Source organism: Gaeumannomyces tritici (genome assembly GCF_000145635.1).
Source record: "Gaeumannomyces tritici R3-111a-1 unplaced genomic scaffold supercont2.2, whole genome shotgun sequence".
Taxonomy (NCBI): Eukaryota; Fungi; Ascomycota; class Sordariomycetes; order Magnaporthales; family Magnaporthaceae; genus Gaeumannomyces; species Gaeumannomyces tritici.
In genome coordinates this window covers 6,235,635-6,256,020 of record NW_008804546.1, presented here as the reverse complement: position 1 = coordinate 6,256,020, position 20,386 = coordinate 6,235,635, and the positions used below count along the sequence as shown (strand labels likewise).

The window sequence follows — 20,386 nt, the reverse complement described above, 5'->3', positions numbered from 1 at the left end:
TCGTGGCGACCCACTGGCGATAAGGAGCACAGTACAGGTGTCCAGGATCACAAACACAAGTGCGGTGGATGTTGGTGGTACATCAGTTTGGCTTGGTTTTCCAAGGAAGAAAATGTATCTTGCTCCACCGCACTAGTGTTTGTGATCCTGGACACCTGTATATAAGTAGCGGGATCTGTATGAGGTGGGGCTTAGGGCACATAAGTACCTCGATGGATAGACCTGGACGCCCGTGGTAGCCAAAAAGAGAAATGCCCACCAAGTGCCCACCTCGGTCTGGAAGCCGACCTCACACAGATGCATAGCAAGCAAAGGAGTGTATCCTATCGCTGCTGACCTCCACCCCGCTCTTCGAGTTACAACTGCCTGCCCCCTTTTAGGCCGACTGCCCATTTTCTGGCCCGCGCACGAAACGGAGAAAGGCTCCGACCGCTGCCAGTCACTAGGAAGCTGCTGCCGGCTGGATCCCAAGCAATCAACGTGTCGGCTCGCGATCGATGCGTCGACGGGCGAAAAGGAAGAGGTAAAAGTCGTGGCGCGTTGATCCAGAGTTTCGTACGTATGTGCCTCAGGCAGCCACCGCCCTCTCATGCTTACCCATTAACCTTTTTCCTCGCACAATCTCTCCTCATCTAAAGCTTCATTCTCGATAGCACCCAACACAACATTCGTACCCGGACAACAACATCACGCGGCCTGCCCTCACATCACCCACGCAATGTCGGGAGATATTTCCGCCTTGTCTCAGTACCAGATTCGGAGGTTTTTTAAGGAAAACACCTTTGTCTCGAAAGAGCAATGCAACGAGCAGGCCCGACGGCTAGCTGGCAGGCCCGTCACCCCAACGCCGAGCCAGGGTGGCACCAGTTACACCCTTGAAGGTGGGGACGTTGTCGTCCAATTCCGCGCTCCAAATTCCCCTCTGGATATGGGTTTTCTCCCAAGTATCAAACAAGCCTATGGGGACTTTGTACCAAGCCACACGTACCACGGTAGCTTTGGCAGTCTCATCGTCTATTCGATGAGCAATATGGGGGGACACTGCATGTACCTAGCTCGAACCGAGCTGCAGAAGGATGGCTGCCACCTCCTGCGATCCACCTTGGACGACTTGGCAAGGTATGTCAACCCTCGCCCCTCTCCTTTCTCCTTGTCAACCCTCCCCCCTCTCCTTTCTCCTTGTCACGGCAGAGAAGCGGTCGACTGACCTGGCTGCGGCAGATTCTTCGCCTCGGCGTATCACAACACGCCCGCCGACATGGCACGCCCAGGTGCCGACCAGCTGTTCAGCGAGTACAAGTCGCAGCTCCGGCAGCTGCGCGAGGGGCTCCCTCGGCGCTTTCGCTCGAAGCTCGACACCATCATCTCCCAGCTCCCGATTCTCTTTGACGAGGACTGGCCGGTCACGCCTCATCACACCAATCTCCTCGACAACAACATCCACGTGGTCAAAAGCACGGGTAGGATGTCTGGCGTCTGCGGCTGGAGAGGCGCCGTGGCTGGTCCGTTTGGCTTGTCACTAGGCGGGGTCGAGACCATGCTCGGGGTCCGGACCACATCTGGGGACTTTTGGCGCTACCACGACAATCACGAGGAGCTCCGAGATCATTTCTATGATAGGTTCTACCACCATGTGGGAAATGTGTCTGACGTGGACAAGCAGCGCATCGAGGTTGCAAGACTGGTTGGCCTCTTCCTGGCCAATGGCTTCTGGAGGGGAAGGCCGGCCACAGAGAACAGCGAGGACTTGCGTTTCCTCGGTGCCGTCGTTCTCAGATAATGTGCAGCATGTCTTGCCACATCACCCACTTGGATAGATGACAAGGTAGCTTACAAAATTGATTCGAAATAAGCCGATGGTTGCATCCTTGCAGGTGCATGTGCATGTTGTTGTGGGTGGAGGGCCCATCCGCCTCATACTCGATCAAACCCTTGTGATAAAGGGAGAACGAATCGGAGCGAGACCGTGCTGTCGTTCGTAGTCACTCTGCGGCTCCGTGCGGGTCTAGACCTCCAGGGTTAAGTCAATTCAAGAAACCAACAGGCGGTGTTATACTGTATAGAGGGTGGTGGGGTGGTGGGGTGGGCTCAAAATCGCGCACATGCAGATGCATCCCTCAGATCCTAACTCGATTCACTTATCCACCACCAAGCACACGCTCCACTCATAACCAAAAACATGGCCGCCGCCGCTGTCGCCGCCGCCGCCCATCCTTGGCTGACGGAAGGTGCCTTTGACACCGCCATCATCCCCGGCATAGGCCGCCCTTTTTCGGAAAAGGACTTGGTCCTCTCCTCCGAAATGTGAGTTGCAGCCATCACCTGCAAACAGCCGCCAGCCAGTTACACTCCAAAAGCACGCACTGACTCCAAGTGTTTGTTTCGCACAGGTGCAACGGCCTTCTCCCCATCGAGACGTAGGTCAGGCTCCAGGGTTCTCACGCCGGCCACATCCAGGCCCTGCTCGCCATCATCAAGGACCACGGCATGAGCGGCGTCGTTGGTGTTCACTCTCTCTCCATCGCCACGACCTGGTCCCCGAGAAGACGATCCGCCTCGAGGCCGACGCGACCGGCGTCGGAAGGCATGAAGTGGACCAGGGCCACACCCATCGCCGACGAGCTTCTCGCCAGGACAAGATCCACGCCACCTTGTACAAGGTCGAGGACAAGGCCTTGGTTCCGTTCGAGTTCGCCGCGGGCAACCTTCGCCCCTCAAAAGACTGTGAGATCCCCCAGCAGTTCGTCCGCGACGTGGCCAAGTACCTCTTCGAGCACGACCTGACCGGCCTCATCGCCATCGAGGTTGGCGACTTCACCAGGGCTCCGGGCGAGGGGCCCCAGGCGCACGTCCGAGCTGGAGGTGGTCTGGAACTTGGGCGAGAAGCTCACCGCAACCCCTGCCCTACGACAAAATGGTCGAGGGAGTCACGAACCCTGTCCCCACGGGCTGGAACGTCCTGGGCCCAGGATCCGGAGGAACCCGAAGGGCCTGGCCCAGGTGAGCATTGGAATGAGTCCACAAAGCCAGATGGCACGAACACCCACAAGGTTCACGTCGACAGGGTCGAGCCCATCACCCCTCAGCGACGAGTCCATCGTCGGCGCGGCGTGCATCACTTCCACCGCGCGCCGTCCTGCATCACCTGGAAGACGTCCTCGCCGTTGTGGCACGGCTCGGCAGGAGGGGGAAGAGTCGCGGGCGGCTCGGGCGACCGGGGCAAAGTCAAGCCTCCACACACAATCTGGCTGGGCTGCTCGCTCTTCCTCCTGTCAACAGCGGGAGAGGAGGACTTTCGCGATCGGGCCGCCCCCCCCCCTCCGGCCGGCCGGAGCTCGATGTGATGCACCCCTCAGCTGGTGGGCCCTGTACTCGTCCATGTTCCTGAACTTGTGGACCATCCTCCCGGCGCACTTGGGATGAGCACACGCCAGGCGCGGTCAGGCCCGGCAGGTGCTGGCTGTCAAAGTGCTTGTTTCTGCTCGGACGTGCGGGTGTAGCCAAAGGTTCGCTCGTCGTCGGACAGCCGCCCGTCGCCGATGCAACCCTGGGCACTGGAACTTGTCCATACGGCAGGGGAAGGGGGTCACTTCTTGGCAGGGATGGCGCCCATTGTCGACGCTCATGCTCGATCCTGGAGAATCTTTCACCACCATCCCACCATCTCCACCGACCCCCCCCTGGGCAATGATGTCGCGCTGGACCATCTCTCGCTTCGACATGAGAGCCACCATGCACACTCTCCAAACTGGATACGGCGTTCCAGAAGCTCGTCGTCGCTCTCAAGTCCTCTGGCTGCTTGCACACTACTAGCCTTGCGAGCTCGGCGCGCTCCGGGATGTCGAGGTCGATGTCGGTCGGGCTCGTTGAAGTTCGTCGTCCACGTCGCCGTCGACGCCATCTGTGTCCATGCCGCCGTCCTCGTCATCGGTGCCGTCCTACTGCTGCTGCTCAATGTCCCCAGGTCGGCCGGTTCTCGAAAGTAGTACTCTCGGTACTTCTTGCGGACATCCTTGGGCCTGCTGGGCCTTCAGCGTCCTGAATCCGCCGGCCAATCTCCCTCGATGCGCTCGCTGTTCTCGTTGCCGCTGCGGGTACTGGTGTCTGCCCGCCTTGGAGTTATCGTGCGCTTTTCCTCCAGTTCGAGCATTTTTGGATCGGGGCCCACGTCGCCGTTGACGCCATCTATGTCCATGCCGCCGTCCTCGTTATCGGTGCCGTTTCCTGCTGCTGCTGCTTAATGTCCCCAGGTCGGCCGGTTCTCGAAGTAGTACTTTCGGTACTTTTTGCGAACATTTTTAAGCCTGCTAGGCCTTTTAGCGTCCTAAATTTGCCGGCCAATTTCCCTCGATGCGCTCGCTATTTTCGTTGCCGCTGCGGGTACTGGTATCTGCCCGCCTTGGAATTATCGTACGCTCCTCCTCCAGCTCGAGCATCTCTGGATCGGGCTCCACCTGGTCCCAGATCTCCTGGGGCACCATGTTGTTTGCTGGTAGCGCGCGGGGTCGCGCATGACGTCGATGTGTGAGAGCATGGCCGGGCTGCGTGGGCTTGCGTGCCAGATTTAGTGTTTGCTGTGGACCTGGGGAGAGGCCAGCCGGCCCGACCCTGGTGTTGGCGTACAGGGAAGCCTCCTGTCAGGGGGTGCGGAAAATGCGCCCACGGTCTAGCAAGATTGAGCCCTTTCAATAGCGCGATCACGACTTGATATGTAAAGCGGCAAGCGAGGAACTTTTGTTCGTAATCTTGGGCTGGGCCGTGCTGGCTAAGCAAGGAGGGGAGGCAGAAGTGCATGGCAAAAAATGGTATTTGTGTTACAGTCAGGCCTCTGCTCCCAAGGTAGGGCACCTGAGGAGTACTGAACAGTAGCACGTAACTTGACAAACTGAAGGGATTTACAAGGTATTTATCAAGAACTATTTAGGACAGTAGGAGATCCTCCTCTTATATACCCTGGCATGGTGCACTAACCTTTGGGCCGGGAGCCTGTGATTTGTAACCTGTGGAGGGATCACAGATCAACCCTGTGCTCCGTGATCTGTAAAGGGTTCACAGATCACCTTTGAACCTCGGTCATGTTTGACATGGACTGCACAACCTGAGGGGGGAAACCAGAAAACACATTCATCGTTTCTCCCCAGGACTTCTTCTCCCAGGACATCAGACATGATCCAGATAACCTAACGGATTTGCCGGAAATATCCATGTTTGGACCCAGGACTTATAGCCCTGTCAAAGCGGCCCACGCGGCCTATAACGTACCGGTTCCGACGCTGGTCTGCGTGGACAATTTCTGCATGGCCTTTTTTTTTTTAGCGGCGTAGGAGAGCGATATGCGCTCCAGCTCCGTTTTTCGCAATTACCGGGGGTTTTCTTGGTGGGCCGGCGTGGGCTGTGAGATGCATAGGAGTGAGGATGCTGTTTTATGAACAATTCCCATTTACATATTTCCTACGCTCCAAGAGCTTACTTCGCGTTGCTCCTCTCGGTGCAGGGTAGGTAGGTTTCAACATGGTAAAAGTTGTTGCGTCGAATTGGTGTGGTGTAAAACGCGTTTATCGGCAGGGTTTATCTCTGGCTGTGCGCTTCGCAGCCAAGGTTCAATTAATGCTATCGACAAAAGACTCTTTCTATGGCGAGGACAAAGGGAGACAGGCGCCAAGGCGACGGACAACGCGATGCGGAAGAAAAGATGGTGTGGCGTCTTGTGGCACGGGGCAGTTCCGCGGCGCGTGCTCGCTCACGTGGATACCTTCCAGAGGCCCAATTCCCTTAATTTTTTCCCTTCCGCCCGGAGTGCCAAGGGGTTACGGGCCTCGACCCCTCTGAGCGAGCATCTTGGCATCAAACGGGCCCTAACGCGACTACCCACCGAGATACACACTCCCGTCAGCGATGGCGTGTTCTTGAAGAGAAAGCTCGGCGAGGGAGGCTTTGCAGTCGTCTACCGTGTTTGGAACGCCATGACGCGGGAGACATACGCCCCTAAGGAGCCTCGGGAAGGGCTAATGGTGGCATCTGCAGTGGAGGCGCACCGACGGCTGTTAGGCAGCAGCAGCAGCAGCAACAACAACAACACACCCCGACCGCCTCGTCGGCCGGCTCGAACGCCGAGTGTACGATCCCAGCCAGGATGGCGTCCCCGGAGCCCTCTGGGCCGGACCCCACGGGGGAGCAGCGGCCCAGCGGCAGCGCGGCCGCATCTCAAGGCATAGACGAATGAAAGTAAACTTATGGGGCCGGGTCTCTCATGTGAGTATGCACTCCTATCTCACGTTTGTCTCATTATCTGACAGTCTACGAAGGCCTATATCGGCAAGTTTCTCGGCTTTGAGTCTGGTCCAACCCCCCTCTGTTACGGTTCGAATACCTTGCCGGCGGGTCAGTTCGGCAACACCTGTAAGCAAGAAAGTACTTGTCGGGTTTCGAGTGCGTTTGCATCACGAGGCAGATTTCATCGGCGGTAGCCTACCTCCACGAGCTCGACCTAGCAATCACACACCGCGATATAAGTGACGGAAACATCCTCATCGCACATCGCAGTCCTCATTCGATTGAAGTCAAGCTTGGGGAATTGGGAGTCTCGAAGGAAGGGCTGGATTTGAATGCCATCATCGGATCGCCGTACTTGTACCCACCAGAGTTCTTCGGCGAGGACCCTTCCAAGGGGCAATGGAGCACTAAAAAATACACCAAGGCTGTCGACATCTGGTTCCTGGGCGCAGTGATTTCCGAGCTGCTGTGCGGCTTCCAAAACGCATGGTCAAACACAACCAAGACGGCAAACTCTGGTGCGATGACATACGTGGGCCGGGTCGGAAACCACTTCAAGGAGAAGCAGGACCCGCTGGCTTCCATGCTCTTGGACGCAATGTCATGTATGAAGTCAGAGATTCGTGCGGATGCCCGGGCATGCCACGACAGGTCGATGTTGTTGCCCGAGGGCACGCGAGATACCTGGGAGAACCAGAGCTCCAGTACGCGCTTCCATTGAGGGCCATGGCGATGACGAGGACAAGGGAGATGGTCGGCAGGGAGAGGACGATACAGAAGCGACAACGATCCGCCCCGAAGGGCGGTACCAGGATGCCAGGCCGCCTCGTATCATTGTCGACGGTGGCACCGGCGGCATGACTGCCGACCCCAGAATGGACGACAAACCATTCCGCGACCCGATCACACCCGCATCGCCCGAGAATTCGCAGGTGACTGCGTCTGTGAGAGAACTATATAGGTCGGATGCACCTTCTCCTTCAGCGTCCCGAGGGGTGAACGCCGTGTTACGTATGCCGTCCGACCCTGAGGCTTCTCTCTTTGCCAATTCTCACATCGGCGATACTTTTCAATTCTCCGGCGACCAAGACTCAAACACCGAGCCAAGGACCGTGACGCCCCAATCCCCCGGCCCGGCCCAAGATCGGAGCCCGTCAACTCTATCGCTATTCGTGGTTCCTGGTGTACAAACACCACTACTCACCTATGATCTCGGACGTTATGAAGGGCCTGAACGCCGACATGAACTTCAAGCTTGGGCAGCCGTTCAAGCCGTTTGAGCAGCTCATGGGCGTTTTGCCCGATCCGAGTAAAAAGATCGTCCCGACGGTGTACTGGCCGCTTATGACACAAGCCGATTCCCCTATCATCGACTTTTATCCGCGAAACTTTATGCTCGATATGAACGGACGAGCGCCGGTTACTCGACGCCATGGCCACCAAAAACGACTTTTTCGCCGACGACGAAAAGGCGCGCAACGGCTTCGGCGTGGCCTTCAAGTTTACATACTCCCCGAATTTAAATTTCGTATACCTTTCGTCGTTTCCAAGCATTTTCCCACATCTTCTTCACTGCCGATGCGTTATCCCCTAATTAAAAGCCTGGATTTCCTTTACGGCCTAACGGACGGTGCGTTCCTAAATAAGTCGGCACTGGCCGGCTTCCCCAGTTTTGCCACGCTGCTTTACTTGGCGATACTGGGTTTCCACAGCGTTGACGTTTTCCAGCAGGAAAGCCGCAACGAGAGCATGGTAGTCACACTGTCGGGCACGGAGGCGAAAGCAGCCGTGACCTCGGCCAAAATGAAGCTTGGACAGCGCTGCCATGTCGGCTACCCATTCCTGCAAGAGGCAATGGTTGTTCGGGTCTCGGATGAGCTCTTTGACTACGTTCTCGACGCCAAATGGGAGTACCTCGGGCGCAGTGCCACAAAAAGAGAAAATTGTGAGTCCGACTTACTAAACTTACTGACCTTGCCGCTTCTGTGTATCACGCTGACTTGAACTCAAGCATCCAGGAAGGGGGAACCAAGGCGGCCATTATGAGCCCGAAAAAGGGTTCTGGACGGCGACGTAGCTGCCGAGCTGTTCTCAGGGGCTGTGGAGCAGGATACCTATCCTCGGAAAGGCGATAAACACCCAGTCTTTGTTAGCATCAGTGGAGAGGTCTGGCTGGGGATCTGGTCTATCATTCCGAACCGGGAACGCCGCTTTCGATACATGTTGTTCCGTATAGTATTAAATAGCCCTGATGATAGTTGCCGCGAATGAAGTAACTACAAGGCAGACACCTAGAGTTTCCAACGCGTGACGTAACCCGAGGTGCTGGGAACCAGAAATGGCAACCGGGGATTAAATGAGGCTGAAGTGTGGGTGGGGCTGGGCTGGTGTTGGGTCTAGGCATCCTGCACTTCGGTGCGCCACTCTCGAGCTTCACTATTGCACATGCGCACACCACACCAAAATCGCGACTAAGCACGCCGTGTGTCTCGACAAACTATGCGCCGATGGCCTCTCGGAATTCCGTGGATCAAATTCTTGCCTTGGACAAGCCGGCGCTCGTCGGGCTCATGAAAAACAATCGAGATGCCCGGGGTATGCTCGATGTTTCCAACATCACAGACGGGACCACGCGCCCGAGCCTACCCGAACGAGGCTCTAGGAGAAACTGATGTAAGGCGCCCGATCCCCCCTTTTGACTTTAGTTGCTAACCCGGGATATATAGCGACGCGGCCCCACAGGTTTATGCCCCGCAAACCCTAGATTCCCCTGCGCTTGTGGCCAAGCTCGAGTAGGCGGCCGAGGTCCCTGCGACACGAGATTTCGCCGTTGCCCAGCCGTCATCACCATTAGCGAGGTCGGTTATCACCTCTCCCCACAGCCAGGTATGGCCAAGGAGCACCAGACTCGTTGTTACCACGAGCTTGTCGCCACGCGGCGGCAAACCAGCGTGTTTGCTGGAGACCCCTAGACGATGTTTACAAGAACCCGAAAGCGCACGAGGACATATTGAGGCAGTGGCTCGGGGAGATGTGACGGCTCTGAGTCCCGGACAATCTGGGGGGGGGGGGTGTTCTCACGACAGCTCACGCGCTGGAAGGAGTTTCAGAAGAGACAGCGGGTCCGTCGAGGAGCTGACATTGCTAGCGTAGACAACTTTGCCTCGTTTCTGGCCGAGAAGCGACGCTATTTCGAGTCTAGTGGGCTCATCGAGGTCGATGGGGCAGGTAACTTTGAGCAGACGATACGTAAGATATGGGGGGGAGGAACAACTCCGACGGCGGCAGCATGAGCGCATTGGGGAGGTAAGCCCCCCCACCCCATCTAAGTGCCTTCTAGTGCCTCCGCGTCCTTGTCATCACACTGGCTATTGCGTAGTATCTGCCGTCAACACGGCGCAGGACCTTGCTTGTGGACAAGGAGCATGCAGGTGCGAATGCAACCCCTCAGCTAGCCGATGCGGAACTAGCGGCTGGCGAATCACCGAGGTACACGCTGGGCCTCTTGGGCGCCAATGTCCCTGTCCCCCCCCCTTGGGCCGGAAAGCTAGGACGACTGCCGCAATGGCCCGCGACGTCTTTTGCAAAGGGCGCACGGTCCGCGCCGCTAACCGGCACCGTCTCACCAAGTTGCTCCTCGGCGCATTAATAACCTTCTCGAACTACACTACGACAATGGACGTCGCCTACGACCCTATGCTGCGCGAGGGCGTCTTTGGCACTCTGACGCCTGCGAATGCTCTTTGCCAAGCTGGCATTGAGCGACACATTTGACAACCTCAACGGCGGACGCCAGTCTGCCCAGGCCGGCGACTCTCCCGCCGTCCGATATATATATATATATATATATATATATATATATATGAGCGTGAGCCTTGTGCAAGAGTACGATGACAATGTGCGCCAGCTCCAACGCGAGGTGGAGCGCCGGCGCAACGAAGGCGAGGGATACACCAGCGACAGCCTGACCGAGGCCCCGAGCGGCAGCGACGAGCACGCCGAGCTGCGGCGGCTCGGCATGATCTGGACCGGCTGCTACACCTTCAGCTGCCAGCTCCAGCCGCCCGACTCTAGTCTGGGGTGGGCGGCGGGCAAAAGCCCGCTGCCGCGGCGGGACTCTGCCGATCTGCTCCTCTGCACCCTTGCCTTTGCTAAAAAGCACCGTGTCCAGCTCCGGAGCCTGCACGCGCGCTTCAACTTTGACCCCGAGAACCGGGCCTTCTACGTTGCAGGCACCTCAAATTCCCAGCACACCGTGCTCACGGTCAACGGGACCGCCGTTACGCGCCGTCTGCACGCCCTCAACCAGCACAACATGAATATCCGCTTCGACAAGCTCGAGTACGTTTTCCAATACACGAGCTACGCTGCAACGGACGGCTTTACGCGGGAACGGGCAGATTACCAGACCAGGATCATGAACTGCCCGCAGCTTATCGACTTTGAGATGCCGACTCCGCAAGTTAGCACGCGCATTATTGGGCCATGGACCCTGGCCAACCCGCTCGGCAGAGGCGGAATGGACTTGCCGTAAATACAGGGCGCTTCCCCGCCACGCATGCACCAACGCTATTTTCAATCCAACATTTCGACACACCAGTTCCACCTACAGCCATAACACGGCTGGACATGGCGTCCCAAAAGAACGGCAACGGCAACGGCAACGGCAACAGCAACTATCAAAACCCATACAGTGTTGTAAGCCCTGATTTTCATGCTTTCCCCGCCGTTGTGGGTTGTCGCGCGGCCTTGCTGACAAGACTGCGACGAGCAGGACGTGTTTGATATCGTGGCCACGCAAGGCGCCTTCCTTGTTACACCGTATGGCAGCCCAGTGCACCCTAGCCCAGCAGGGCACGACGAAAAATTCGCCAAAAAGCTTTACATCCGACTTAAATCCCAGCTTACGGTAGTCCAGCCTGGCCGAGCCGTGAAGTATGGAAAACGCGCCGCCGAGGAATCGCTCAGCGGCCACACGCCGCCCGAGGTCCGGGCGGAGTACGACATAAGAAGCCGGAAGCGGTGGCAAGCGTTTCTGGAAGAGTGCAGCGCCGACGATGACGACGACGACGATGATGATGGTTCTCCGGCCAAAGTTGACCCCCAGCGAGGTCTCGCCGCACCAGCGACGGCCAAGCCGCCTTCCCGGCCCCTGACCCCGTCCTCATCTACACTTGAAACGCCCAATTCCGCAGATACCATCCCGCCTGCGGGCCGTCCTTCGGTCGCACAGGCCGGCAGTACTGGGAAGAATGCAACAGCAGGGGAGGAAGCGCCAGAAAGACACGGACGCAGAGGAGGAATAGGCCGAGGAGCGGCCGGCCAAGATGCGCCGCCGCACAAGCGCAGACGCACTAGAGACGGCCATCCCACCTTCCTGCCTTCTGGCTCCATCCCCATCGACGCTCGGGGCGCCAGCGTCCAGCTCTGATGCCACAGGTGGCCCCTTTGGTCGGAGACCCCGACAGCGCGAGGAGGAAGGCAACGGCGGGAAAGAGGCGCCAGAGAGATATAGACGCAGAGGAGAAACAGGCCAAGGAGCGGCCAGCCAAGATACGCCGCCGCACAAAGCGCAGACACACTAGAGACGGCCAAACCCACCTTCCTACCTTCCAGCTCCGTCCCTATCGACGCTCGAGGCGCCAACGCCCAGCTCTGATGCGATAGGTGGCCCTTTTTGGTCGCAGGCTCCGACAGGCGCTAGGAAGAAGGCAATAACGGTGAGGAAGCGCCAGAGAGATACGGACACAGAGGAGGAGCGGCCGGCCAAGATGCACCGTAACGCAGCCGCAGACGCAGGGTCGCAACAGAGCGTCCGGCCGAGACGTGCACCTCGCGGAGCAGCGCAACGACCTCGAGCAGCATGAGGTTCCCGCACTCGATGAGGCTCTCCAACACGAAGCTTGGGGACTGTTGCTGCCTTCGGAGCCCCCAAGTCAAAAGGGCCGCCCGAGAGCACAGATACGAACAGCGACCTGTCCGGCGAGGGTGTAAGGTTTAGGTAGCCAGAGCTAGTAAAAATTGAGTTGATGTTTGGCGTTCCAGAGGTGTGGCGAGATCTAGATCTAATCACATGCCGCAAATCCCAACCAAAAAACCGTGCACGCACACTCGCCAGGCGCGTCCAGACTTCCCCGTATATACTATATACAGGGCGCTCCCCCCGCCCCACATCCGCCAACAATCCAACATCTCGACAACAACCAATTCCACCCACAGCCACGACACGGCTGGACATGGCGCCCCAAAAGAACGGCAACGGCGACGGCAACGGCAACAGCAACTATCAAAACCCATACATTTTTGTAAGCCTTGATTTCCATGCTTTCCCCGCCGTTGTGGGTTGTCGCGCGGCCTTGCTGACAAAACTGCAACGAGCAGGACAAGTATAATGTCGTGGCCACGCAAGGCGCTTTCCTTATTACACCGTACGGCAGCCCAATGGGCCGTTGCCTAGCAGAGTACGACGAAAAATTCGCCAAGGAGCTCCACCTCCGACTCAAGCGCGTCCTTGCGGTAGGCCAGCCGCCTATCCGAACCGCGACGAGAGATACGGACACGGAGGAGGAGGAACAGGCCGAGGAGCGGCCGGCCAAGATGCACCGCAACGCGGCCGCAGACGCGGCGGGGTCGCAACAGAGCGGCCGGCCGAGACGTGCACCTCGCAGAGCAGCCCATCGACCTCGAGCAGCATGAGGGGTTCCCCGCACGGCGCGTTGGGGCGGCAGAGTGCGAGCATTAGGGAGGGAGCCCACATCGGCCAAGTCCACCACGGACGCATGCCGGGAGCCCGCGGTCGGACGTGGAGCCCCGAGTACCCCCGCCGCCGGTCAAGGTGGAATTCACGGGCTTGGAATCGAGGAGGAGATGCATATTGTTGTAAGGAGTTGCTAGAGTAAAAACAAGCATTACCTGATGCTGCTTGCAGATGGACGGTACATTGCCACACATTTCCATTTTCGTACATGACGATCAACAGCGTCTTGCCCAAGCCCGATCGACCTTGTCAGTCCTCGTGCCAGCCTTCTCAGCAGCCCGCAGATGGAGGTAAAGGTTGTACCCTCGCTCAGCTGGGGGGCTGTGGGTCTGGTCAGTAGGCTACGTAGCCTAATTAGGAAGGATCTGCGGGGTTCAGCGCAGGCCGCATGCCAGGGGGTTGTCGAATGAACCGGGCCGTGGCCCATCTTCGATCTGCAGTGCCACTACCGTCATGAACCGAGGCGGCGGCGGCGCGAGAGACGCCGCGGCGCAACCTACCTCCCGCGCTCCTGCACGCCCTTCCGGCAGAAAGAAAGGGGTTTGCAGTCACTGCCGGGGCTTTGGCGTCAAGACAATAGCTTCCACAAAGAGCTTAGAGTTCATCCTTTTTTTTTTCGTGGCGATCAGTGTCCGGGCCTCACTTGCCGAGGGATTCTTTGCACAAGGGGTGACGCTCAAACATCTGTCCGTCGAAGGCGACTTGCCATCCGCCCCATACTCGATCAAACCTTGTGAGCAAGGGAGAACACATACGAGGAGAGACGGTGCTGTCGTCCGTGGCCAACTCTGGCGGCTCCGCGCGGGTCTAGACTTCTAGGGTAAAGTCAATATACGGGACTCTGATATCGGGAACTAACAAAAGCGCTAATTGGGCTCAAGATCGTGTGTTTAGACGGGGGCCACCAAGAGCACACAACCTGGCGACAACACATGCCGTCATATCCCAACATGGCAGGACGATGACATACGGCGCCCCTAATGTTGGCGTGGGGATTTATATCTCCCTGTGTCTCTTCTCCGAGCCCATCGCCAGTCGGATGTTTCTTCTCTCTTCAGCATCGGACATCTCTTCTCTCTTCAGAATCGGACATCTCTTCTCTCTTCAGCACCGGACATCTCTTCTCTTCAGCATCGGACACCAGACTTCACGGACACCAGACTTATCCACCAAGCACACGCTCCACTCATAACCAAAAACATGGCCACCCCCGTTTGCGACATGGCCACCGACATGGCCACCGACATGGCCACCCCCTCTTGCGGCTTTTGCACCATTGCCGCCGCTGTCGTCTTTGTCAGCACTATGGTCGCTGTCGCCCTTCTCGCCGTTATCGGCACCACCGCCGCCATCGCCTCCGTCTATCCTTCGCTGATGGATAGTATCGTTGACGCCAGCGTTATCCCCGACACGGACCCCGATCTTACGGAAAAGGAGGAGGACTTGGTCCTTTCCCCCGAGAAGTGAGTTGCAGCCACCACCTGCAAACGACCCGCCAGCCAAGTTACCACCCCCAAAAGCACATACTAACTCCAAGTGTTTGTCTCGCACAGGTAGTACAACGGCCTTCTCCCCTCCCCATTGAGAAGCAGGTCAGGCTCCCAGGGTTCTCACGCCGGCCACATCAAGGGCCCTGCTCGCCTTCATCAAGGGCCCTGCTCGCCTTCATCAAGGACCACCGGCATGGGCACAACGTCATTGCTGTTCACTCTCTCCATCGAGGTCAAAGAATGATTCGACGGACAAAAGGGTCTTTATTACGGGCAGTAGCTAGCCTTGGCTATATAGTGGTTCGTGACCACATTGCAATACACTCTTTTGTATCTCATACGTGCCTTCTTCCTCGTCGTGATGAAATCTTTGCTCAACTCGCTCCGCGCTTTGCGACGAGTGCTGCCGCCCTTGTTCTTCCTCACAACAGCCCGTTTCGATGTAGCTCCTGAATCGCTTATGCTAGCAGGGGTTGCCGCTTGGGGCTATCCGCCTTCCGCTCCACTTTGGACCCCGCGGGGGACCCACACTTGTTTGACACCCTTGTACACGTATGGTTATTGTGTGGGGGAAGAAAATATTCTCGGCCAGGGAGAGCCAGCCAAATGTAGCGTGCAGGGATCAGTTCAGCCAGGTGGACCAGTCAGCTCCCAATCATGCCGACTAATACAACACACGTACTGGTCGAAGCCTTCGGAAAACCGAGAGTTGTGCGGTTCGCGTGGCGTCGAGGGTTGACCAAGACGGCCTGTTGTGCATCCTAGGAGCCCGGGATGTTCTGAAAGACTTCATTCAAGCGCATGGTTCGGGGGAAAAGAAGTAGGTGGTCAGCTTCCATACTAGACAAAACATATTGATTGATTGGCACACCACCGTGTGTTGCCCCGATGGACAGCACCGACCTCGACGATGTTATTCTGTTCCTGCTACCGCACAAGGGCGAGGGGTTTGAGGGCGCAGCTTTTGCGACGTCCATGCCCGAGAATAAGTCGCGAGTCGTGGAAGCCCGCCACAACAACAACATGGCCAAGCCACACAGCAGCATCGTCACCCCTCGGCACGAGAGAGAGGGGACGGAGCTTCCGGAAGAGTACGGGCTTCTCGAGAACACCGACTGCCTCGTGCTGAGGTTCAGCCATGGCGCCAGGACCAGCATTGGCGTCGTGGGCGGACGCGCCGGGCACGTCGACCTGGTCTTCCAGAACATCCCCGGTCGTCAAGCAAGATCCCATCTCGCCTTCACCTTGGACGAGACGAACATGCCGATCGCGAGAAACCTCGGCTCCACGGGCGGGACAAAGGTCACCTACAACGGAGAGCCGGGAGAGCGGCTGTCTGGTTTCGACTGGCCCCCCTGATCGGCCCCAGCATTGCCAAGGGCACACACACCCCCATTCTCAACATCACGGACCTCTTGCAGTTCAAGGTCATCGTGCCCCACCGCGACTTTGCGTCCCCGGGCTACATCGAAAAGGTGGATAAATTCCGCCTGGGCACGGCGGACAGAGACCGGGGCCGGAGAGATGAGGACGGTCTTTTCGAGGCAAGCTCGCGCGGTGGTGGGAGCTTTCGCAAATCACAATGGAGCAACCGAGGGCTCGACGACGACGACGACGACGGTAAGGAGGGGACTCTCTCTCTGCCTTTCTCGCGGCGAACAAGGCGCAAGTACGAGCGAATGGGCGCACACGGCCATGGTGTCTGCCCCCTTCGTTCGACGAGACCGTCCGGCGCCAGTGGCAACGCATGCCGGCACCCCGACAGCTGCCCGACGGCCAACCGTTCTCGGCCTACAAAGACGACGTGATGATGACGAGGAAGAGAAGAGATGATACACCCCGAGTCACAATCGGGACGGGTGGTCGGCGTGAAAAAAATGCAGCTTCGGGCACAACGAGGGCAGGCCTCAAAGGGCTGCCTGGCTCAGTGAGAGTAATAAAATTAATGTTTGAAAAAGTACGTCCATCTAATTCTAGTTGTACATGCCCAGCCAAGCCATCGCATCCCGCGCACGCAGAGGCCAGCCGGCCCGACCCTACGGAAAATGCGCCCACGGTGCTAGCAAGATTGAGCCCTTTCAACAGCCGCCATCACGACTTGATGTGTACATGGAAAACGATAGAGTTTGAGAGTTGAGAGGCAAGCAGGGTCGCTGGTGATGGAGACGGGAGACAGGGCGGGGGCCAATCGGCAAGTGATCGACAAATGTTTCCTTTCTCCTTTCTTTTGCAAACCTTGTTTGAGTCGGGCAAGTCGAGCAGAGCAGCTCACCGACCGACCGGGATGACGAAAAAGGCCAGGTTTCTGTGTGTGCTGGCTGTGTGCCGGCTGACTGTCTGACTGTCCCACCTGCACCGTCCCTTCCCGGCAGGCGGGGGCCTGTCTAGTCCTGGCTCGAGCCTGGCCCTTGCACGCCCGGATCAAAAAAAAACGAGACACTTTTCAATTTTTGCCCCAGTGCATACCACCACCGATTGAAAAGTGTCCCTTTTTTTTTTTTGATCCGGGCGTGCCTTGGCTCAGACACCCCTAGGTAGGGCCTGTGCTCCCACCTTGCACTGCCCGTGCGTCATCTGCAGAGGGCGCTGGCTGGCCTGGCCACACGCCCCCTCCACCTGAAGCAGCAACAGAGCATGGAGATGCATCCCATCCCATTCATACCCATGCACACATACCCATGCTCACATACCCATGCTCACATACCCATGCACACATCCATATCCAGCCCCAGTCCGACACCACCTCCGACATGCATTCAAAAGCCCGCTGCTCCACTCGCTGCTGCTCCAGTCTCTCTCTCTCCCTGCCCCGGCACTTGGTCTGTTTGCTTGCACACAGAAAAGCACTGAACGCGGCGCGAAGCGAGACCAGGACTGTCAACCCCGAACCACCACCACCCAAGGTCCCGCGCCGGCAGCAATTCCCTTCCATTCCAACCACCTTGGCTAGATGCCTACACTGCTTTAATACGGCATCACCAGCACGAGACTCCCGACGACGACGACAAGACGCCCTGAACCCGAGACCCGAGACTTGGTCCCTGCGACTCACTCCCCGAAACTCATCCCCGAGACTCATCCCCGAGACTCACTCCCCAAGACTCACTCCCCCTGCGTTGCCCATCATGGATTACTCGCAGGCCACCTACTTCCCGGGCGCCCAGCCATACCAGTTCATCGGCATGCCGCCCTTGACGCCGTCACATTCCACCTCGGGGCCGTCTGAAGATTTCAACACGACCTCACCTCCAGTACGTGCTTGATCATCATGTTGCTACTGTCAAAAGACCTCAAAGACCTTGGTGTGCGCCCAGCAGAATTGGTTGCTTACTCAGACTGCAAAACCCCCCTCCTCGTCCAGGACGTCTACTCCGAGTACCCAAACGACCAGTACGCGGCAAATTTCGACGGCTACCCTTCGGGCTTCAGCCACGGCCTCCCCGACCAGCAGCACCACCAGCCCGCCCCGGGGGGCGGCGTCTTCCCCGTCGCCGGCCCGCCGACGCCGCCCAACAACAACGCCCTGCACGCGTCGCACGCCCACGCCGCCCAGGTACTCAACGGCGGGGCCGTGCCGCCGCAGCACCAGGCGGCGGCGCCCGGCGGGGTGCTGCCCAAGGAGGAGTTGCTGGACGAGCAGCTGGCCAACAGCCGGAGGGGAGGGTCGCAGTCGGGCGAGGAGGGGGACAAGCTGACGCCGACCCAGCACAAGCGCAAGGCACAGAACCGAGCTGCGTACGTACCACCAAACCCTTTGTTTTCTCTTTCCATCCCTCCCTCCCCTGGGTATACATATTCCCCCCCTCTCTCTCCTTGTCGGTGCCACACGGGGGGGGCGGCTCCCCACAGTCTTGTCATACGCCATCCCGTCTGCCCCTCTTCTATTCCCGAGGGTGGTGTCACGGACCAATTTCCGATGCGACATTAGCGCGCCATAACCGTGCATGCACTGCAGCGCCCGGCATCCGCCGCCAATGCGGATGGACTGAGGGGGGGATGGGAGAGGGGGGGACGGGAGAGGGGGGACGGGACGAGGAGGGGAGGAAGAGGCAGAGGAAGAGGAAGAGGCAAAGGAAGAGGCAAAGGAAGAGGCAAAGGAAAACCTCTTCTCGGGCATCGACTAACCCATCACGTGCGCCCACCCCTGCAGTCAACGAGCATTCCGCGAGCGCAAGGAGCGTCACGTCAAGGACCTCGAGGCCAAGCTCGCGTCGCTCGAGGCGGCCCAGCAGCAGGCAACAACCGAAAACGAAAGACTCAAGCGGGACCTGCAAAAGGTCAGCACCGAGAACGAGATACTACGGGCGACGTCGTCGCTGTCCGGGGCCGGCAGCCCAAACGGCAGCTCCGGGAGGGGGGGCGGCGGCGGCGGCTCTTTGGGCGGCGGCAACGATTCCACCTCGACGGCCCAACTAACGACGGGCCCCATGACGTACAACCCGACCGACTTTTACTCGGACCTGCTCGCGGGCCACGACAACAAGACGCTCAACCACCGCATCGTGCTGAGCGACTCGGGCGAGCGCCTCTACGACGCGAGCGCCACGTGGGAGTACATAATCAACCACGACCTCTTCAAGGCCAACCGCCTCGACATTGCAGACATTAGCAACCGCCTCAAGGGCCGCGCCAAGTGCGACGGCCAGGGGCCCGTCTTTGAGGAGGGCGCCATACGCGACGCCCTTGAGCAGAGCATGGCCTCGGGCAGCGACTCGCTATTATGATGCTGCGAGCGTGGCAACCGTGCAAAAAAGGCGTTTTGGGCATTTCATCTTGGGTAAGGGCTTTTCTTCTTTCCTTTTTCTTTCTTTTTTTTTCTTTCTTTTTTTTTCTTTTCTTTTTTTTTTCTTTTCTTTTTTTTTCTTTCTTCCTTCTTCTTTCTCTCAAGTCGAGTTCTGACGATTCCGAGGTTAGCGTTTTTTTGCCCGCGGAGGGCAAAGGAAGTTGGCGCAATGCTTTGGGAGACATGATTCTTTTCTTGATCGGGGAGCAAATTGGAACCGAGCTTTTTTTCTCTCTATTGGTGGGAAAAGACGCATCGAGCATCATTGACTTTTTTTGTCATTGTCTCCCGCAGAGGAGGGGAGCCAAGGACCACCTCATGTTTATGCTCGCTCGGGCATCACACGTCGTTTTTGAGCGGCATCGTCCATGTACCTACATGTAGGTAAACAGGTAACCAACCACCCCGGGCAAGTAGACCCGAGTGCACAGCAGCAGCCCGCCAGTCCTCAACTGATGATGATCCAGATGCATCCGCCGTCCCCTCCCGTTCGCTCTCCACGTGGTCCACGTCTCCCGTGTCTTGATCTCGGCCCGTCCCAGACCACACCCCCCTTTTATTGCTCTTCGGAGGAAAGCACATCTGCACATCAACATCCCGACCGTTTGCGAGCTCTGTCTGGGCTTGGGGAGGGGACCTGACCCGACCCGAGCTGGCCTTCTCGGCACAGCTCTTTTCTTTATTTTAATTTCTCTGTCCATGTCTCCACGTTTGATCCCTCCGATCTTGCCCCTGAAATCATGGGAAACGGAAACGGCGAGAAAAGTCCTTGCAACGGATGGCCTTGGTCCCTAGGGGCCTAGATTCATGCTTGTTTCCCTCTCTAGTCAGTCTGGCCTGGCCCTGAGATGGGCTATCCTCGGAACAACGTCATTAACCTCGCAGAAGCAAACTCTGAATTGCAACGTCCCAAGCAACCGGCGCCTTTCCGAGCCCTACCAATGCCTGCCAGGTTTGGATGCCGAACCCGGCTTCCATCACAGAAAATAAACATGACAAAAAAAAAAGAGACACCCACTGAGCAACCACTCTGAAAGCAAAAGCACAACAGTCGTCCGAAACAGAGCTGTAGAAGCAAGTAAC

At 57.9% G+C, this 20,386-nt stretch overlaps 10 protein-coding genes across 11 annotated transcripts; all 10 read left to right on the top strand.

Annotated features, from left to right (window-relative positions):
• Positions 1 to 415: 415 nt before the first annotated feature.
• On the top strand, positions 416 to 1,780 carry GGTG_04672 (the record flags this gene model as incomplete). 2 transcript variants are annotated; one of them, XM_009222468.1, is made up of 3 exons in its annotated part: positions 416 to 555; positions 639 to 1,119; positions 1,222 to 1,780. In XM_009222468.1, the coding sequence occupies exons 2-3, from the start codon at positions 719 to 721 to the stop codon at positions 1,778 to 1,780; spliced, it is 960 nt and encodes a 319-aa protein (XP_009220732.1). In that variant the 5' UTR covers positions 416 to 555; positions 639 to 718. The 2 variants fall into 2 exon arrangements, with proteins under 2 accessions (XP_009220732.1, XP_009220733.1); XM_009222469.1 differs by having other exon boundaries at positions 416 to 559; positions 654 to 1,119.
• A 399-nt stretch (positions 1,781 to 2,179) lies between these two features.
• On the top strand, positions 2,180 to 3,004 carry GGTG_04671 (hypothetical protein; the record flags this gene model as incomplete). Its single annotated transcript, XM_009222467.1, has 4 exons — positions 2,180 to 2,304; positions 2,427 to 2,499; positions 2,544 to 2,849; positions 2,924 to 3,004. 4 exons carry the CDS (start codon positions 2,180 to 2,182, stop codon positions 3,002 to 3,004), a joined length of 585 nt encoding a protein of 194 aa, XP_009220731.1.
• A 535-nt stretch (positions 3,005 to 3,539) lies between these two features.
• GGTG_04670 (hypothetical protein) lies at positions 3,540 to 4,967 on the top strand (the record flags this gene model as incomplete). Its single annotated transcript, XM_009222466.1, has 1 exon — positions 3,540 to 4,967. One exon carries the CDS (start codon positions 3,540 to 3,542, stop codon positions 3,984 to 3,986), a length of 447 nt encoding a protein of 148 aa, XP_009220730.1. The 3' UTR covers positions 3,987 to 4,967.
• A 1,829-nt stretch (positions 4,968 to 6,796) lies between these two features.
• GGTG_04669 (hypothetical protein) lies at positions 6,797 to 8,561 on the top strand (the record flags this gene model as incomplete). Its single annotated transcript, XM_009222465.1, has 6 exons — positions 6,797 to 6,878; positions 6,979 to 7,217; positions 7,501 to 7,602; positions 7,688 to 7,773; positions 7,875 to 8,218; positions 8,285 to 8,561. The coding sequence occupies 6 exons, from the start codon at positions 6,797 to 6,799 to the stop codon at positions 8,317 to 8,319; spliced, it is 888 nt and encodes a 295-aa protein (XP_009220729.1). The 3' UTR covers positions 8,320 to 8,561.
• Positions 8,562 to 8,780: 219 nt separating this feature from the next.
• Positions 8,781 to 9,566, top strand: GGTG_04668 (hypothetical protein; the record flags this gene model as incomplete). The annotated part of the gene is made up of 3 exons (XM_009222464.1): positions 8,781 to 8,868; positions 9,016 to 9,226; positions 9,422 to 9,566. The coding sequence occupies 3 exons, from the start codon at positions 8,781 to 8,783 to the stop codon at positions 9,564 to 9,566; spliced, it is 444 nt and encodes a 147-aa protein (XP_009220728.1).
• A 271-nt stretch (positions 9,567 to 9,837) lies between these two features.
• On the top strand, positions 9,838 to 10,807 carry GGTG_04667 (hypothetical protein; the record flags this gene model as incomplete). Its single annotated transcript, XM_009222463.1, has 3 exons — positions 9,838 to 9,984; positions 10,025 to 10,096; positions 10,181 to 10,807. The coding sequence occupies 3 exons, from the start codon at positions 9,838 to 9,840 to the stop codon at positions 10,805 to 10,807; spliced, it is 846 nt and encodes a 281-aa protein (XP_009220727.1).
• A 95-nt stretch (positions 10,808 to 10,902) lies between these two features.
• On the top strand, positions 10,903 to 13,245 carry GGTG_04666 (hypothetical protein; the record flags this gene model as incomplete). The annotated part of the gene is made up of 4 exons (XM_009222462.1): positions 10,903 to 10,971; positions 11,048 to 11,513; positions 12,493 to 12,578; positions 12,655 to 13,245. The coding sequence occupies 4 exons, from the start codon at positions 10,903 to 10,905 to the stop codon at positions 12,967 to 12,969; spliced, it is 936 nt and encodes a 311-aa protein (XP_009220726.1). The 3' UTR covers positions 12,970 to 13,245.
• Positions 13,246 to 13,478: 233 nt separating this feature from the next.
• GGTG_04665 (hypothetical protein) lies at positions 13,479 to 14,857 on the top strand. Its single transcript, XM_009222461.1, has 3 exons — positions 13,479 to 13,850; positions 13,912 to 14,493; positions 14,623 to 14,857. Exons 2-3 carry the CDS (start codon positions 14,231 to 14,233, stop codon positions 14,762 to 14,764), a joined length of 405 nt encoding a protein of 134 aa, XP_009220725.1. The 5' UTR covers positions 13,479 to 13,850; positions 13,912 to 14,230; the 3' UTR covers positions 14,765 to 14,857.
• Positions 14,858 to 15,408: 551 nt separating this feature from the next.
• GGTG_04664 (hypothetical protein) lies at positions 15,409 to 16,328 on the top strand (the record flags this gene model as incomplete). Its single annotated transcript, XM_009222460.1, has 2 exons — positions 15,409 to 15,854; positions 15,890 to 16,328. 2 exons carry the CDS (start codon positions 15,409 to 15,411, stop codon positions 16,326 to 16,328), a joined length of 885 nt encoding a protein of 294 aa, XP_009220724.1.
• Positions 16,329 to 17,645: 1,317 nt separating this feature from the next.
• Positions 17,646 to 19,244, top strand: GGTG_04663 (hypothetical protein; the record flags this gene model as incomplete). The annotated part of the gene is made up of 3 exons (XM_009222459.1): positions 17,646 to 17,771; positions 17,882 to 18,255; positions 18,671 to 19,244. 3 exons carry the CDS (start codon positions 17,646 to 17,648, stop codon positions 19,242 to 19,244), a joined length of 1,074 nt encoding a protein of 357 aa, XP_009220723.1.
• Positions 19,245 to 20,386: the final 1,142 nt, after the last annotated feature.

Bases quoted from the DNA above. Each gene is read 5' to 3' on its own strand.
- GGTG_04665 (XM_009222461.1), top strand. From the start codon at position 14,231: ATGGCCACCCCCGTTTGCGACATGGCCACCGACATGGCCACCGACATG. The intron at 14,494-14,622 runs GTGAGTTGCAGC...ATTGAGAAGCAG, and splicing joins TTGGTCCTTTCCCCCGAGAA to GTCAGGCTCCCAGGGTTCTC.